This window comes from Mytilus trossulus, chromosome 5 (genome assembly GCF_036588685.1).
Source record: "Mytilus trossulus isolate FHL-02 chromosome 5, PNRI_Mtr1.1.1.hap1, whole genome shotgun sequence".
In the NCBI taxonomy this organism is placed as follows: Eukaryota; Metazoa; Mollusca; class Bivalvia; order Mytilida; family Mytilidae; genus Mytilus; species Mytilus trossulus.
In genome coordinates, this window is record NC_086377.1 from 7,832,894 (window position 1) to 7,849,920 (window position 17,027).

Genomic DNA, 17,027 nt, shown 5'->3' on the forward strand with positions numbered 1-17,027 from the left:
CTAACGTGCATTAATCGATGTCAATATACTAATATAGGCACATATCTTGGTATCTAAAATTGAGAATGGAAATGGGGAATGTGTCAAAGAGACAACAACCCGACCAAATAAAAAAACAACAGCAGAAGGTCACCAACAGGTCTTCAATGTAGCGAGAAATTCCCGCACCGGAGGCGTCCTTCAGCTGGCCCCTAAACAAATATATACTAGTTTAGTGATAATGAACGCCATACTAATTTAAATTGTACACAATAAACTAAAATTAAAATAATACAAGACTTACAAAGGCCAGAGGCTCCTGACTTGGGACAGGCGCAAAAATGCAGCGGGGTTAAACATGTTTGTGAGATCTCAACCCTCCCCCTATACCTCTAACCAATGTAGAGATTTAAACGATCTACAATGTATATGAAATATGATAATGTAAATAAATATAGTATACCTACCTGTCATAGTACTATTATTAGCAAAATATGGTCTCAAAATACAATAATTATGACCTTGGTATACTATACATGTTTGTGCAATAAACCATGCAGTCTTGTTGTCTTCGGTTTCAAAAACGAAATTATATGTCGTCCGACCACCAGCAATCTAAAATGGAACCCATAGAATCAAAATGCATAACGAAGAATTTATTATTTATCAAAGACAATATCACACAATTAGAGAAAATCATGGATAAACTTATAGAGGATGATTGTCTTGGAATGGACGAAAGAGCTGATATTTTGTCTGCCAAGAGGACAGATAAGCAATGTCATAAGCTTCTTGATATTTTACTAAAGCGAGGCGGTAATTCTTACACATCATTCATAGAGGCTTTAGAAGTATCGGGGAATCATCACGTGGCTACGCGAATACAACATAAAGACTTACAGAAAGGTAAATTGAATATGTTTCCACTTAACTAACCTCAAACTGATCCTGATTATTTGTATATCGAAAGTACTATTTCGATATCTCAAGCCAGTAAAAAATGAAATTTGTCAATTCCGGAATGTCAAAGTTGTCGCGCACAATGTTTAATTTAAGATTCCTCTTGTCTAATTTTACGGATGTCGAAAAAAAAAGTTCACTATTTTTTATCATAAAAAGTCAGATTTGCCAATTCAAGAATGACAGATTCGCACCGCACAATGTTTAGTTTACTCAATTTGCATTGGTATCGCCATAATTCAAATGATTCTTCATATCTGTATATGTCCAGTTAATAAAACTACATATGTATGTGTTAGTTCTAAAACTAAGTAACTGCCAGAAGTAAGCTCTTATCTGATAAGGAAGGTCGTACGGTAGCATGTACGGATATACTTTTGTATTTGCTTAGATACTTTTTATATGAACTTTGGTGAATACTTGTCGCATTTGCAACCATACCACAAATCTGTATAGGTATATGCATGAAAAAGGCATATTATATTACTTTGCGTTATTTTTTTATCATTTCTGCAAGTTTTTTTTTTTTTTTTTTTTTACGTTAGAATTACGGCTTTGAATAGGACCAAGAACATAATAAAGCGGTGTTTTATAATGACTTGTATCCCCCCCCCCCCGATAAAAATCAAATGGTAGCTCCCTAACGTGTTCCACGCAAATAAAGAAACTGTTTTTAGCGGTATTCTGGACTAGTTGTGACCCATCCATACAAGATTATTTCTGTGCAATGCTTTGGTATGTACCCTTCCTGTCTATCTGTTGTTAATATGCCTTTTCTTATCCGAAATTTGTTTTCACATCATATTTTTATCTGACTTCATGCTCTTTTTTTCGTCAACCAGATGGATATTACATAAATGTCCAAGTCTTCAAGATTTATTTTGTAAAATGCAGTTGCGTTTTTAGATTCCGCAATTTTTAATAGGAACTCTTTCTGTTTTTACCAATATAATTTGTATTATTATATTGGTTTTTGTTTATAATAAACATTGTAAAATTACAATATTTATGTTACTATCTTTGTATTTTGAATTTTAAACTTATAATACTAATGAGATCGACCTGTCGATTAAACAATTAAAAAGTAAAATAATTATGTGTATTGTATCATGCGTGCGTAGCACCATTGTTTGTAGATAATAGTTTAAAGTTAGTTTTCAATGTAAATGAATTTAAATATATTTCTTTGTTTACACAATAATTGTAAAATCATCCACCGAACAAATTTAATGGATTTAAAATGGGTTTATTTTATTTTACATTGCAGCAGATGCATATCAACTTGCAGACGACACAAGCTTTTTGCACGTGAAAGAAGATACATTTACAGTTAATGGAAAGGTACATATGAAGTTATATGGACATTTTGACATATAGATACGCTCTAACATTGGCTGATATGAGGGCACTAGACTTTAAATTCAATAATTGAATTCAAATCTACGTCGAAATCAAAAACAAATACGAGCATATTTGAATTTAACAAGGAAACATCTCTTTAACATGAAAATTATCTCGGAAATAAATAGATAAATGAGAAAGTTAAGTCAAGTCAATAGCCTGAAATATAAATAATCTGATTGAAATACGAACGTGTAGTTATCAAGTTTAATGAATGCATGAACCCACAGGAATAAGTCTCTAATCTATCTTCATTCACGTAGAAACCATAAGATATAAGAAGCTGTCGTATATATAAGTGCATATGAGACAACTCTCTATCCAAGTCACAATTTGTAAAAATAAACCATTATAGGTCACACACTGAACAGCAAACTATAAAGGGCCATACAAACTACTCGTGTAAAACCATTTCAACGGTCTGATCTATATGAAAAACGAGAACCACTGATGAACCACATCAACAAACGACAACTACTGAACATCAGATTCCTAACTAAGGACAGGTGCAAACAATTGCAGCGGTTTAAACGTTTTAATGGTACCAAACCTTTTCCCTTATTTAAAACAATAGTGTAACATCACAATGCCTACCTTTTATGAATTATATTTTAAGGTTGAGTTTGAAGAAGCTGAGGTGATCCAGCTCTATGAGGAAAAAGAAATGTATTTAGAAAGAGTCAAAGAACTGGAAGTCAGCTGTACGCTTTTACAGAATGAAAATTATCTGAAAGAACACAAAATTGACAAGCTGAATCAGGACGTACGACTTTTAAAGCAAAATGTCCAACAGAAGTATGATGAGATAGACAATGTCGACGAGACATGCGTAGAACATCTCCGGAAGTTGGATCAAGTTGAGGCTCAGTGTAAAACGCTAGAGGAGGAAAACGCTCATTTAAAAATAGTTCAAAGAAATCTACAGGAAACTATCAGCGATAAAGAAGTTACAATGAAGAATTTGAATCAAGAGAGAGAGTTTTATAAAAAGCAGATGAACATTCTTCAAACTGATCTGAGACAGTTACAGAATGAAAGTGCAGAAAAAGACGCAAGGATTCAAACACTGAATGAGCAGATACGAGAACTTAAAATTGATCTTCAGAATACCCGCCAAGCCATGGACAAAGCGGCGACTGAATCACGCGTTGCTATGGAACAATTGAAAACCGATCATAGCAATCGATTTAATCAGCTAGACAATAAGCTCGATTGCGTCTTAAAAATGTTGAAAACAACAAAGATGGGTGATGGAAACGTTTTAAAATCAGCAGATGTAAATAAGAATACAAGGAAACAAAGCATAGGGTCACACAAATCTGAGAATCGTCCGGGTACTAATGCTTCCAAAAATAAACCGGGTACCAATCGTAATCAAAAGATTTAAGCATTCTCCTGTACAATGTCATGACGAGTGAGCGTGTTATATATCTGTTTTATTTATTATACTTGTCTGAGAAAAAAATCCTTGTTATATCAAGGTATAAACACATAGGTCTTTTTTCTGAGACAAGTGCCTGTGTTATATTAAGGTATATAGGAATGTTTGGTTTTTTTCTGAGACAAGTGCCTGTGGACTGATTTTAATAAATTAATTTCTTTAAAAAATTCCTTCATGAGATTAATTGTATCGTTAACATATATTTTATATTTGTCATCAAGTCGAAAACAGTGGTTAAAAATTATTTGGAGGGATACTGCTGCTTGTGCGAAATCATTGTAAATAAACTCATCATAGATACCAGGACTAAATTTTGTATATACGCCAGACGCGCGTTTCGTCTAAAATAACTCCTCGATCTACCATAAATTCTTTAATGGGAGTTTTAATGCTCTACCTGTAGTGTTTTGCGCAGTGTTTGTTTGCGTCTTGTTTTCCTTTTTGTCGTGGTGCTGTTTATTTTTTTCTTTGAATAGTGACTTTTGATTGCCCCTCTTGTAATCACCTGTCAGTGGCAAATATCTTATTTGTACTCAGGGTTAATTTTATGTGAAGTACGAATTTGTGAAGTCTGCTCTCACCGTCGCTTCAGGGTTCCATTATTTGTTATACTATGACGTTTATTTATGCATCATTGTCGCCATATGTTTTCTAGATGTAATAACCTTTTTAATCCAGGGACGCTTTGATCTTTTTATCACAAGGACAATTCTGTCCATTTTATTCTTTTGAAACGACAAATAGATTTAAAATTTAATTCCGTACTTGAAGTTCGCCTTAGTTTGATATGTATATTTAATATAATCTAATTGATTTTCCGAAAGTGTGATTTTAAAACTGATAATGACACAGTCCACCAATAAACTTCAATATAAGATAGCCTTAGACAACTTTGGCTGATAACACAGATAACGAAGAGGAAGGGTGCATTGTTTTATCTCATTGCAGTGCAAACTACGATAATGTCAAATACCTCCCGAATGATTAACTCCTTTTAATTACAAGGTAAGTTGCTTACTTATTTTATAAGCTAAAAAATATATATATGTGGAATTCATTCTATGATTGGCAATTAAAATAGTTCTTGTTTGTGGTTTAATAAGATAAATGTCGACTGGTTTCCGGTCAATCTTAACTGATAAAGGTATTTCAAACAATCACGTGTGGTGAATGTACATGTACTACACGAGTTTAGAACCTGTAAAATTATTAAAGCAGAAACAAACCCGTTGCTGGTACAGTTGTATTTATTTTTTAAATGTCAGAATAATTAAGGACCAGACGTCAACAAGACAGCAATCTAAAAACAATTATTATCCATTTAAGACGTATGTACAAATTGTATACCGGTCAGCCTAATGACAGCCTCATTCACAAAGTCTTCAAATATTTTCAAAGTCCTTTTAGCCACTGTTTTGAATCGGGTTGAAAACTATTTTAATACGGCCATATTCAGCTTACAGCAAAGCTTTTAGTCTTTGTTAAAGGTCCATTAGAGACCAGTAATAATTTTCTTATTTCAATAAAACGACATCCCCATATTTTTACAGTGTATGTAAAGTACATTTTGGTATCAGTCTCAGAATTTTATGATATTCGATAAAGTAATAAGGGTCTATCTTAAAATACAGATTTGCAATTTTCGGTAGGAAAAAAGGGGTCTATCCTTTGTAAAAACTTTGAGATATTCTGTAAGATAATATAGGTTTATCGTTTATTACAACTTTGTTTTTTTCGGTAACAGAACAGAGGTTTATCGTTTATTACAACTTTGGTTTTTTCGGTAACAGAACAGAGGTTTATCGTTTATTAAAACTTTGTTTTTTTCGGTAACAGAACAGAGGTTTATCGTTTATTACAACTTTGTTTTTTTCGGTAACAGAACAGAGGTTTATCGTTTATTACAACTTTGAGAATTTCGAGAAAATGGGTCTACAGAGAATATAGGTCTATAGAAAATATTGGTCCTTAGAGAATAAGGGAACAGTATTAGTTTATTGTATGTGTCTTGCTTGTTTGACTAATCATGGTTGCTCTGTCTTGTTATTGTAAAAATAGAGAAGGTATCAGTATTAATACGAGACAAAATTTCAATACACGCACATAAAAGAACAAACATTCATACAGATTTAATTGGTATTCTGATATGAAAGTCACATTAAAACATTCAGCCACGTCACAATAAAGCCATCAACAGTGACAGTGAGACCTTCAACAAAATAACAATGAAGCCATCAAACGTCACTGTGAGACCATCAACAAAGTACAACAAATGTACATGTAGCAATGATGCTGTCAACATAATGACGCCGTCAACAGTCACAGTGAGATCCTCAACGAAGTAACAAATATGAGGACTTCAACAAAGTCCTATATTAGAATTGCATGAAGTCACAGTAATGGCGTCAAGTTCTAATAATGACTTCAAAAAAGTCACAATGGTCGAAGCCTTCAACAAAGTCACAATGGTCGAAGCCTTCAACAAAGTCACAATGGTCGAAGCCTTCAACAAAGTCACAATGGTCGAAGCCTTCAACAAAGTAACAATGGTCAAGGCCTTCAACAAGGATACAGTTAAGCCTTAACTAAACGAAATCAAATTAAAGTTAACATAGCCAAAGTGAGGCCTGGAATAAACTCATATTGAGACCGTCAGAATATGGCCTTCAGTGTCCTTTGGACGAAATTTGTAACTTGTTTTACTGTAGTTCGTTATGCATTTTGTAGTTCAATGTCTCAATGTCTATTGTTTGTTTTTCTCTTTTGTTTGTCTATATATATACACCTGATGCTGAATATCTCTTTTATTATGCATTGTTCTAGTGACTGCTTTCCTTTGTAAAGTCCCATGGCGTTTTCAGATTGTCTTCAACTTATGAGTTTGAATGTGCATTTGGTATGTTCATCTCTCTTTTAACATATTAAAATCACTTCAACAAGTTTAATAAGTTTTTAAGGGCCTTCCATATAAGGTTTTAATCAGTTATATTATTCATGCGCTTGTAAGACAACAAGAAAACGTAACCACAAAGTAATTTAGCTTCGGTACTATAGAACTTGACCAATAGAAAAGTTTGAAGGAAGACATTTAGAAATTTGTACAAGAACGCAGTTGAGTTTAAAATAAGAAAATCGCAATAATAAGTGCAAGCAATAATTTCAGAATTTACAGTACTTTCATTGGTTTGATAAAAAAAAAAGTGTCCAATCAGAACGCGGTATTAGGTTCTTAAATATGAAAAGTTTTTGGAAAAAAACATCCCTTTTATGATTATAGTATCAAAAATAAAATCTTGAATTGATATAGACCTGTTTAGTTTCACCAGGTTTGTAAACTAATATTTCTTTGTTCTTTAGTAAGTTAAACATGTTTTTGAGTTTCATTGCTTTTATGAGTCAGAGCAAGCTTCTTAAAGTTAAAATTGTGAGAAAAAGTTTGAACTTGACATAATTTAAGTCAATTAAAGTATCGTGTATTGTGCTAGTACTCTGTGTATGGCAATGCATCTAACTTTTAAGTTTAGTTTGCTTTATATATGATGACTTCAGGTATTAGGGAGAATGTTGATAGAAAACGGATACACTAGAAATGTAAGCAATTGCCATACTTAATAGATGTAAAGGAAATTTGACAAACATAATTGTCGTTGTAAATTATGCAGCCCGATAAAATTGTGTGCTTTTGAACTACACTGAAAGAACAAGTACGACTTGTGTTTAATTTTGTTGTCTCTGTTCGCTAGCCTAAGAATGTTTGTAACAATTATGGAAATTAAAGATTCAACCACGTTTTATTTTAACGCATGCTGATAATTTCTATTTTTTTTTAAATTTTAGATAATTTCAGCAGTTTATGGAATTTATCGAAATATTAAAAAAACTGTTACATTTTGATTGTACAATGAAACTGTTCCAATTGACACGTTTGTTACTCATTGTATTGTTTTACTATTTATGTTAATGGTTTTGATTATTTTTGGGTATGGCTCTTTATACTAAGTTATTTGTTTATTTTTATAATTTCAGAATGTGGCTATTACTGCTAATTTATTTTGTTATTATTTCAGGATGTGGCTATTACTGCTAATTTATTTTATTATTATTTCAGGATGTGGCTATTACTACTGTACACTGTGTTTGTATCGATTCTTCCACTGTATAGTATACCAACAACCCCTCCTAAGCTTACAAGTATGTTTATATACCATCTAATTATTTTATTCTGATAACTTTTTAAAAACTTCAAGCAGACAGCTAAACATCGACAAACACGAAAAGATAAGACATCTTTATTATACATGTAATAAAAAAATGGAGCTATTTTCTAAACTTTTACATTATTTTCAGTATTGGAATTTTCTTGTGTGTAAAAATAAGACACAATAAAGTGTAGTGACCAATGTTCGATTGTATGTATATAACATTTATTAGAAGAAGAAAAATAGCACTCTGCAGTACACAAATAATAGAAATAACAGCAGAGGATTGGAAATACATGTTTCGGGACGTCGGAATTACATGACTGTATACCTCTTTTGCGGGAATTCGGGAAAGATCCTTTATTTTTGCGGGCATTAAAATTTTACCATATCGGGATTCGGAAATCATTGCCGAATGAATTTTTCGGGAACCGGGAAAGATTTTTGTTTATGGAATTCGGGAATAAATGCCTCCAGTCGTCTCTCGACAGAGTAGTTTCCAGATTTTCAAAACTCCTAAAGGCATTTGGAATATACAAAACATGAGATGAATCATTAAGGGATCATTTTCAAACGCAACCTTACGGAGTGAGTCGAGTGTTATCGTTTTCTGCTATAAATGTATCAAAGGTCATACTCGGAAAACAAAATTACAACAAGAAACAAACAAAATCAGTTAAATGTTAATGTTGATGCCACTTTTCTGGTGTGATAAGGTTCTAGACCACAAAAACAAGTCTCGTGATTAGTGACACAGATACAAGTCTAAATCTAGTTATGAGCGCATTACTGATAATCGAAGTAAACATGCGTGCGCGTTCACGTCGTTTTCAATTTTAAGTTTCTTAAAATAAGAATAAGATAATTTGATGAGTATATAACATAAATGGTTACTCATTCTAAATATAATTATAGACTGTGAGAAGATGGCAGACGGAACCCCAGGAATTATATCGAAGGTAACCATCTATAATATAAAACTATCGACCTATAATACAGCTGTCGGTACCGTCGCCAAAGTCAGTTGTCTGGATGACGCATTGGTAGTGAGTGGAGCTGATACTCTAACATGTCTTCCAAATGGTCGATGGAGTAGTGCCAAACCCACATGTAAAGGTAAGTTTGAAAATGCAATTGAAAACATTCACACCTTGAAACAAATACAAAATAAAATTAAAAACCAATTGTTCAGAGAACCATTGATGGTCTTTCCACCAGTAAGAATCTTTTTTTATATGAAAATATTAAAATTTGGTTTTAAATGTCAATTGTACCGTCAAATGACAGCTTATTGAACGCTGATCCCCAAAATGTATGTTTTCTATGGAAAAAGATATAGTTAAGGGAGATAATTGTTTACTTCCGGTTCAAACGATGTTATTTCCGGTATAGTTTGATAGTTTAAGTGACACTGATTCCAAAAATATATGGTTCTATATACTTTTACATTTATTTAGAACAAAAAATAGCTACTTCCGGTAAACAAAAGGTCACTTCCGGTTGGCTTTTACAAGGTCACATTGCTTGCAACTCATTGCAAAAGGTCCCATGTCTTTATCATGTATACATATGAGGTAAAAGCAAAGGTCAAAATCTAGAACGTTAATTTTGCCTATGACCTTGAGCTCAATTTCAAGGTCAACAACCAAGGACCTCAAATCAAAAGACCCTAGGTTCCTCTACTGTATATTGTTAATGAGTAATATTACCATACAACTAATATAAGATATAAAAGGGGAAAAACTCGCATCAAATGTTTACGTACCCTTTTAACTAAAATTTACGTGTTACGACATGTCGCAACTCACAATTGTATGAAAATATTTTGTCGATATCTTATATGATTGCTGAAAATAAGTGATAACAAGCCAAAATCAAAATTTAGAATTTGACCTTGACCTTTGACCCTGACCTCATCTTCATTTTTTTGGACCAAGGATCTTAAATCAAAAGACCCTAGACCTCTATCACTTATGGTTTTCCAGTTTTAAATACATTTCAAAATTTCAAATACAAAAGGGCAAATAACTCTCATATGGAATCTCTATACGGCTTCGGTCAAAATAAAACAGAACATCCTGAGGATATAACGAGCAATTTGGAAAAATAAATTTGTCTGTTTCTTATACGGTTGCGAAGCCTTAGAGATAACAAGAAAAACAGTGTTCGGGGAGATAACTCTTATTTGGGAAAGTATTCGGTTAAGCAGAGTTGGTTTCAAAAGCGTATAAACTGTTCGATATCATATTAAAAAAATCTAAGCGACATCTTGCGAAACAAAAAAACAGCGAAGGAAAAAATTAGGCGGAAGAAAAAAAAAAAAAAATAATAATAATCAGAAGAAATCCAATAGGTCTTTCCACGGAAAAGTGGAAAGACCTAATAAGAAAAACAAAGCTTGAAAAAAAGAGCAAAAAATGTACGAAAGCACTATTCTAATCGCCTATTCCAATTAGAAAAGAAAACGAGACTGATGTTCTGTATGTTCTGTTTACGAACTCTCTCTTAATATCACCAAATCACAATGCCTTTTATGTAATCCCTTCATGTGATTAAGCGATAGAAATGTGATCAGGCGCGGATCCAGGGGGAAGGGGCGGGGTTTGGAACCCCCATTTTTTTTGCCGATTTAAGCATTTGAAAGGGGGCCCTGAACAAGTTGGAACCCCTTTGGCTGGATTCGCCCTTTTTTCGACTGGCAGTGAAAACCCTGGTCAGTGGTCGTCCGTTTGACTGTGCGAGTTGACACGGCCAAGTCCGTTCACAATTTATACATCTTCGGATTTCAAATGTTTGGCTTTGATCGTTCCTGATGAAGGTGAATCCATAAAAGCGCTTCGGACGCAATAAATTATAAAACGTGTTGTTTTCCATTTTTTAAGCGTTGAATACGACCCCCGGTTAAGAGAGATTGACTAAATCTCTGCATATAAAGACCACTTGAAACAACTTTTTGATTGGCCTGTGAGTGACCTTTTTTCGCATTGAAACGGGGGTCACTTTCAAAATTTAGGCGTTGAATACGATCCCCGAGTAGACAGATTGCCTCGATCTCTGCATGTAAAAACCACTTGAAACAACTTTTTTATTGGCATGTAAGTGACCTGTTTCAATGCAAAATTGCTTTCCTTATCTAAGCAACCCATCCTATTGAAAAATATCAAAACTGGGAATGAAACGACGTCTATATTGAAGCATAGGGTAAACTTAAATGCAACTTTATTTTCTACAGAACCAGAGATAGTAAAGCCGAAAGACTACAAGCTGATCATTGGACTCTCGGTGGGAGGGGCGTGTCTTGTTCTTGTCGTCATAATTACTGGTATCATAGTCAGGAACAGACAACAAACCAAACAATTACCTTCAGAGCAAACAGACAAAAGGTAATTATTTACAGTCCTAACACCCATTAAAGACATATACAATGCATATTTTAAAAGTTTTATGCATATGAATAAGAATATTTATCTAACTAAAAACAATTTTTGCTGGCGTACTAAATTATAATCCTGGTACCTTTGATAACTATTTGATGGGCAAAATGACAGGCGAAATATACCGAAGAAATATCCAAAAGCCAAAGTCGAAAACAAACCGAAGTTTCCGTGTAAAAAATCACATACATGTACATTAACAATTATTCACAACAAAGAAAACCAAAGACTGAACGACACGAACATCATAAAAAACAACAAAAAATGCAATTTAACATGCAAATTAACAAACAAAAAAAAAACACCATATAACAAGCAGGACAAATAAGCAATGTTACAGAGTAAACATAGCATATGAAAAACGAAACGAAAACAAGGTCAGAACTAAAGATGTTTTAATACACGGTAGGGGGAAGAATCATTTCTTTATCCCGGACCACAATCTCGAATACTTGAGAAAAAAACTTAAGTGGTGCTATTACTGAAACATCTGCCCTTATAGAGATAAACATATAGATATTGATGTCGAATCTACATATCTATGTAAACAAGAAATGTTCAGGTATTTGTGTGACGTATCATACTGACTGATATACACGAAAGAATGTTTTATCATTTGACAATGGTGTCTTTATCAGTAAAGATTAACATGTTCACTAGATGTAAATATTGGGGACTTATATTTGAAGTGGACGAATTATTTCCCTGTTTGTACCGCCAGATGTACTTCTGAAATAAATATCAGTGTTGGGGTTACTAGATATAGCTATATATAGGAATATGTGGTGTGAGTGCCAATGAGATAACCCTCCTACCAACACTATCAAATAATTAAAAAAAACTTAACAGTTATACATTGTATCCTATTCTTATCAATATATTGAAATGCTATAAGTGTTTTTTTGTTGTTTTTTTAGTCTGTATTTTGGGCATTTTTCCTAATTTGTTTCAAATAGTGTAAATGAATTGTAAGCATTGAGTCATCCTCTCAAATGATCTCTTAGTATATATGAAAATGTTTCTATGGTCTTTTGATAGTCTCGAGTGGTAGATTTGAAATGAAGAGTTCCAGAATGACACAAATATACATATAAGAAGATGAGGTATGAGTGCCAATGAGACAAATTTCCACCCAAGTCACAAATTTTAAGAGAAAACACAATATGTATTTATATGCGGTATGCAAACAAACTTATAAATAGGGCCGTATTTTCCCCATTTGAATTGTTCAAATACATTCGTCATTTCGGGGCCTTTTATAGCTGATTATGCAGTTTTGGCTTTTATTATTGTTGAAGGCCGTACGGTGTCTGTGTCATGTGGTCTATAGTGGAGAGTTAGTTGTCTCATTTGAAATTATACCACTGTTATGTATCTGTATTGTATGGTCGTATGTGTTTTGTAGTTCAGTCGTGTGAGTCGTGTCCCTTTGAATGATGATGATGCATGTTATGTCTATTTAAAATAAACATGCTATGGTAATAAATGTGTTGTTATTGCTCTTAAACAAATATAACTTTAGCGTCCATGTACGGAATATGGTGGAGAACTTCAAAACGACCCCTTTGATCTTCTTTTTTTTTATATCTGATTGTGTTTTCCATGTAGACTGAATGCAGGCAACAGACAGAAAACATACTCAGCAGAAATGCAAACAAGATACACGGAACAAGAAACGAATCTCGAAAATCAACCGTAAGATTCACTTTCATGTGTTGTTATACATATACTAATTATAGTTTGTCCATTTAGTACACCCATCCTTTCAAATTTAATGCCGTTCTTGTTGTTTTAAGATATGACATACACATATTGTAATAGAAATAACAACGGAAACTTTTCATTACTGACGTGAATGGTTATGAAAATTAACAGAAAGACCAAGGATTCCAAGACAAACAATGAACAGCATGGGTAAAATAAAAAAAAAAACAGCAAAACGACAAGAAAACTAATAACAAAACTCTACACAGAAACTGAAGACTACAGGTGCGGTCAGGTGATCCAGAGGGTTGATCAGTTTCTGTTCCATTTCATGTAGTCAAGAGATAACTTTGACGTCCAATGGCTGTTTTGAAAGACACCAGTCGTGTTAAATGACATAACCTAGCCATAACCCTTCATTTTTTAATAAGGCCGTTAGTTTTCTTGTTTGAATTGTTTTACATCATTTCGGGGCCTTTAATAGCTGACTATGAGGTATTGGCTTAGCTCATTGTTGAAGGCCGTATAGTTGTTAAATTCTGTGTCATTTTAGTCTATTGTGGACAGTTGTCTCATTGGCAATCATACCACATCTTCTTTTTTATATACAGCAAATTGGATAAATGAAAAAAATAAAAAAAAACGAGAATGTGTCCATAGTACACGGATGCCCCACTCGAACTATTATTTTCTATGTTCAGTGGACCGTAAAGTTGGAATGAAAACTCTACTTTGCATTTAAATGAGAAAGATCATATCATAGGGAACATGTGTACTAAGTTTCTAGTTAATTGGACTTCAACTTCATCAAAGACTACCTTGACCAAAAAGTTTAACCTGAACAGGACAGACGGACGGACGAACGAACAGACTCACAGATCATAAAACCGTGATAATGCCTCTCTACTATCGTAGGTAGGGCATAAAAATGACACAAAATTATACACAGAAACTGAAGATGTAAAAACCAGTCACTTTAACGTTAGAAAATGTATTAACACACATATAAAATTACATAACTATTGTATTGAATTCTTTTAATTGTATTTACAGACATGTTTATAAAGTATGGTCACAAGATAGATCGTTGAGAAAGTTTATAACTGCATTCGATTTGATCGACTTAAAACAAAAAGGTAATCTATAATTATGATTTTATTGAAACCATTTTGTATCCCCACAGATCTCTCACTTTTATTTTATCTAATGTACAGATGATAGGTCACTTGGCCCTCTGGATCATTTAATCCTTTATCTAATCTTAAGTTCCTCGATTTTTATAACGTTTATCCAAAGTGTGTATTAAGTTCATTTTTAAATAATTTAAATGTGAATACATCATTGAAGAGAAATTAATATTCTGCATGGGACAATGTTGTCAGAACCACAAAAAACAAGGCTGAAAGAATATCAAATACTGTGGATTCATTATTATTTGTTGAATACCAATTTCGTGGGTTTCGTTGTTACACATGAACTACGAAGTCAAATGGTAAACGAATAATATAGTTTCAAGAGGCTTTGCGTACATTATTGGAATTGGGATTGGCAAAATCACGAAATCAAATGTTAACGAACATTCAAGTTTTCAGCAATCCACAAAATTTGATACCCGCGGAAAAAAATGAATCCACAGTATGAATGTGTTTCAGAAATTTATGATAAACACAAAATCAAATATGCATGAAAATACAAATTTCTGAATCCCGAAAAAGTGAAAAAAGTACCTATGCAAATAAACGAATCTACTAACGGTGTCCTATAGTTGTTAATTTCTGTTTAATTTGGTCACTTGTGGTGAGTTGTCTTATTGGCCTCATACCACATATTCTCTTTTGAATCTACCAAGTTCAGTAAAATTGAGAATGGAAATGAGGAATGTGTCAAAGAGACAACAACCCGACTATAGTAAAAACTACAGCAGAAGGTCACCAACAGGTGTTCAATGTAGCGAGAAATTCCCGCACCCGTAGACGTCCTTCAGCTGGCTTCTAAACAAATATATACTAGTAAACTGTTAAACCAATTTCATGTGATTTATTTTCAGCTAGTAAAGTGTTTGATGTAACACATGCCTATATAGTCCTAGAGGATGACGGTACAGAGATAGATGATACTACAGCATTAGAAGCCTGTAAAGATAAAACACTACAGGTCCTGTCAAAACATCAGTCATGGACTAGAAACTCCTACTCCTCAAACGGAAGCGAGGTTATGCTGGATTTAAGAGGTGGTGACAATTCAAGTACTTGTGGAACAATTAAAAGCTTCCGTTTATAAATTTTCATCCAGGCGCAGATCCAGAGGGGGGTTCCGGGAGTTGGAACCCCCTTTTTTTGGACGATCAATGCATTTGAATGGGGACATGTAATCGGAACCCCCCTTTTTATGGGTTAGGAACCCTCCCTTTTTAAAATGGCTGGATACGCCCCTGTCATCGATCATCAATCTGAGGTTATAGTGACAAAAATTTTTAACACTGTAGCAAAAACCGATACATCTACATGATGACCATTTCTTTCTTGAATACACGTATGCAACCATTTTAATGAATAGCAAGGTGTAATAATATAACAGACCAGCGATTTCTGTGCTTCTGTCTAAAAGACAAGCCTATTTTCATGAGTTTATTGACTGATAATTATGGTGTTGGTTTTGTAATCAAACAAGAGTAACTGTGGTATTTAGATAACATATTCCATATATTCTTTATAAAATAGTTTGTTCAAACAAATTAGTTATTTAGGTTTTGATATTAAAAGTCAGTCATATGATACAGTAAAAGTAAAAACACAAAAATACTTAACTCCGAGGAAAATTCAAAAAGGAAAATCAAAAATCAAAAGGCAAAATCAAAAGTCAAATCACATCAAACAAATGGATAACAACTGTCACATTCCTGACTTGCCCGTAAAATGCCCGTCAATAGCACATACATGTACATATGTTTCTCTTCAATTTTGGACAATAGTCCCATAACATTGTCATTAAAGCTCTGTCCCATAACTATTGCCCACTATCAATATTTTGAGATGTATGAAGTCAATGGTTGGTAATGCCTGATGGCTCTATTTTGTCTTTAGGTATATGCATATTGCAAGAACCTAACAATATACAGGGACTGACCGACATCGTCAAAATAAGTTATATGTTGTCTTTTTGTTTTTAGACATATGTTAATTAATCAATTGACGTTTCAAAATTGTTATATATCAGCTGGTCTGAATATATCTGCTGTAATTACATTAATTATTATGTATGTAAACAATTATTGTATAAAAATCTCATAAATTTATGTATTTTATTTTTATTTTTAAATAAATATAAAAATTATTCACCATTTCTATTTATATAAATGTGTAAAAGAGAGTTGTTGGTAGATCTTTGACAGTTTACTGTTAATCCAAACCAAATTAGACCGTTGGTTTTCCGTTTGAATGGTTTTACACTAGTAATTTTTGGGCCCTTTATAGGTAGTTTATGGTGTGATCCAAGGCTCTGTGTTGAAGGCCGAACATTGACCTATAATGATTTACTTTTTTAAAATTGTTATTTTGATGGAGAGTTGTCTCCTTGGCACTCACACCACATCTTCCTATAGCTATCAAATCTGTTTTTGTAAACAATATATGGTTGTGCTTTTACACCATTATGCAAGGTTAGGGGAGCTTTAAGAACCAACAAAGTTTCAAATATTTGAACCAACCACATTCTGTACGTTCGTTTCAAGTCAGGACACTGTACTCTATTGGTGGTGGTTGTTGACAGTCTATCAGAATTGTTCTCCATTACATGTTGTTTGCCTAAATCATGACGTTTCACTTTTGAAATTAATAATTAAGAGAGGGACCTGAGATAACAAAGTGACATTCAAACTCCTAAACCAATCAAAGTGATGGAAATCACTCA

At 33.3% G+C, this 17,027-nt stretch overlaps 2 protein-coding genes across 2 annotated transcripts; both read left to right on the forward strand.

Annotated features, from left to right (window-relative positions):
* The first annotated feature begins 463 nt into the window (after window positions 1-463).
* LOC134719384 (rho-associated protein kinase 1-like) lies at window positions 464-4,062 on the forward strand. The gene is made up of 3 exons (XM_063582390.1): window positions 464-885; window positions 2,207-2,280; window positions 2,957-4,062. The coding sequence occupies exons 1-3, from the start codon at window positions 534-536 to the stop codon at window positions 3,725-3,727; spliced, it is 1,197 nt and encodes a 398-aa protein (XP_063438460.1). The 5' UTR covers window positions 464-533; the 3' UTR covers window positions 3,728-4,062.
* A 361-nt stretch (window positions 4,063-4,423) lies between these two features.
* LOC134719385 (uncharacterized) lies at window positions 4,424-16,348 on the forward strand. The gene is made up of 7 exons (XM_063582391.1): window positions 4,424-4,786; window positions 7,890-7,972; window positions 8,896-9,096; window positions 11,213-11,363; window positions 13,023-13,109; window positions 14,172-14,254; window positions 15,166-16,348. The coding sequence occupies exons 2-7, from the start codon at window positions 7,891-7,893 to the stop codon at window positions 15,396-15,398; spliced, it is 837 nt and encodes a 278-aa protein (XP_063438461.1). The 5' UTR covers window positions 4,424-4,786; window position 7,890; the 3' UTR covers window positions 15,399-16,348.
* The last annotated feature ends 679 nt before the right edge of the window (window positions 16,349-17,027 follow it).

Bases quoted from the DNA above. Each gene is read 5' to 3' on its own strand.
- LOC134719385 (XM_063582391.1), top strand. From the start codon at position 7,891: ATGTGGCTATTACTACTGTACACTGTGTTTGTATCGATTCTTCCACTG. The intron at 13,110-14,171 runs GTAAGATTCACT...TTGTATTTACAG, and splicing joins ACGAATCTCGAAAATCAACC to ACATGTTTATAAAGTATGGT. The intron at 14,255-15,165 runs GTAATCTATAAT...ATTTATTTTCAG, and splicing joins GATCGACTTAAAACAAAAAG to CTAGTAAAGTGTTTGATGTA.
- LOC134719384 (XM_063582390.1), top strand. From the start codon at position 534: ATGCAGTCTTGTTGTCTTCGGTTTCAAAAACGAAATTATATGTCGTCC. The intron at 886-2,206 runs GTAAATTGAATA...TTTACATTGCAG, and splicing joins ACATAAAGACTTACAGAAAG to CAGATGCATATCAACTTGCA. The intron at 2,281-2,956 runs GTACATATGAAG...TTATATTTTAAG, and splicing joins CATTTACAGTTAATGGAAAG to GTTGAGTTTGAAGAAGCTGA.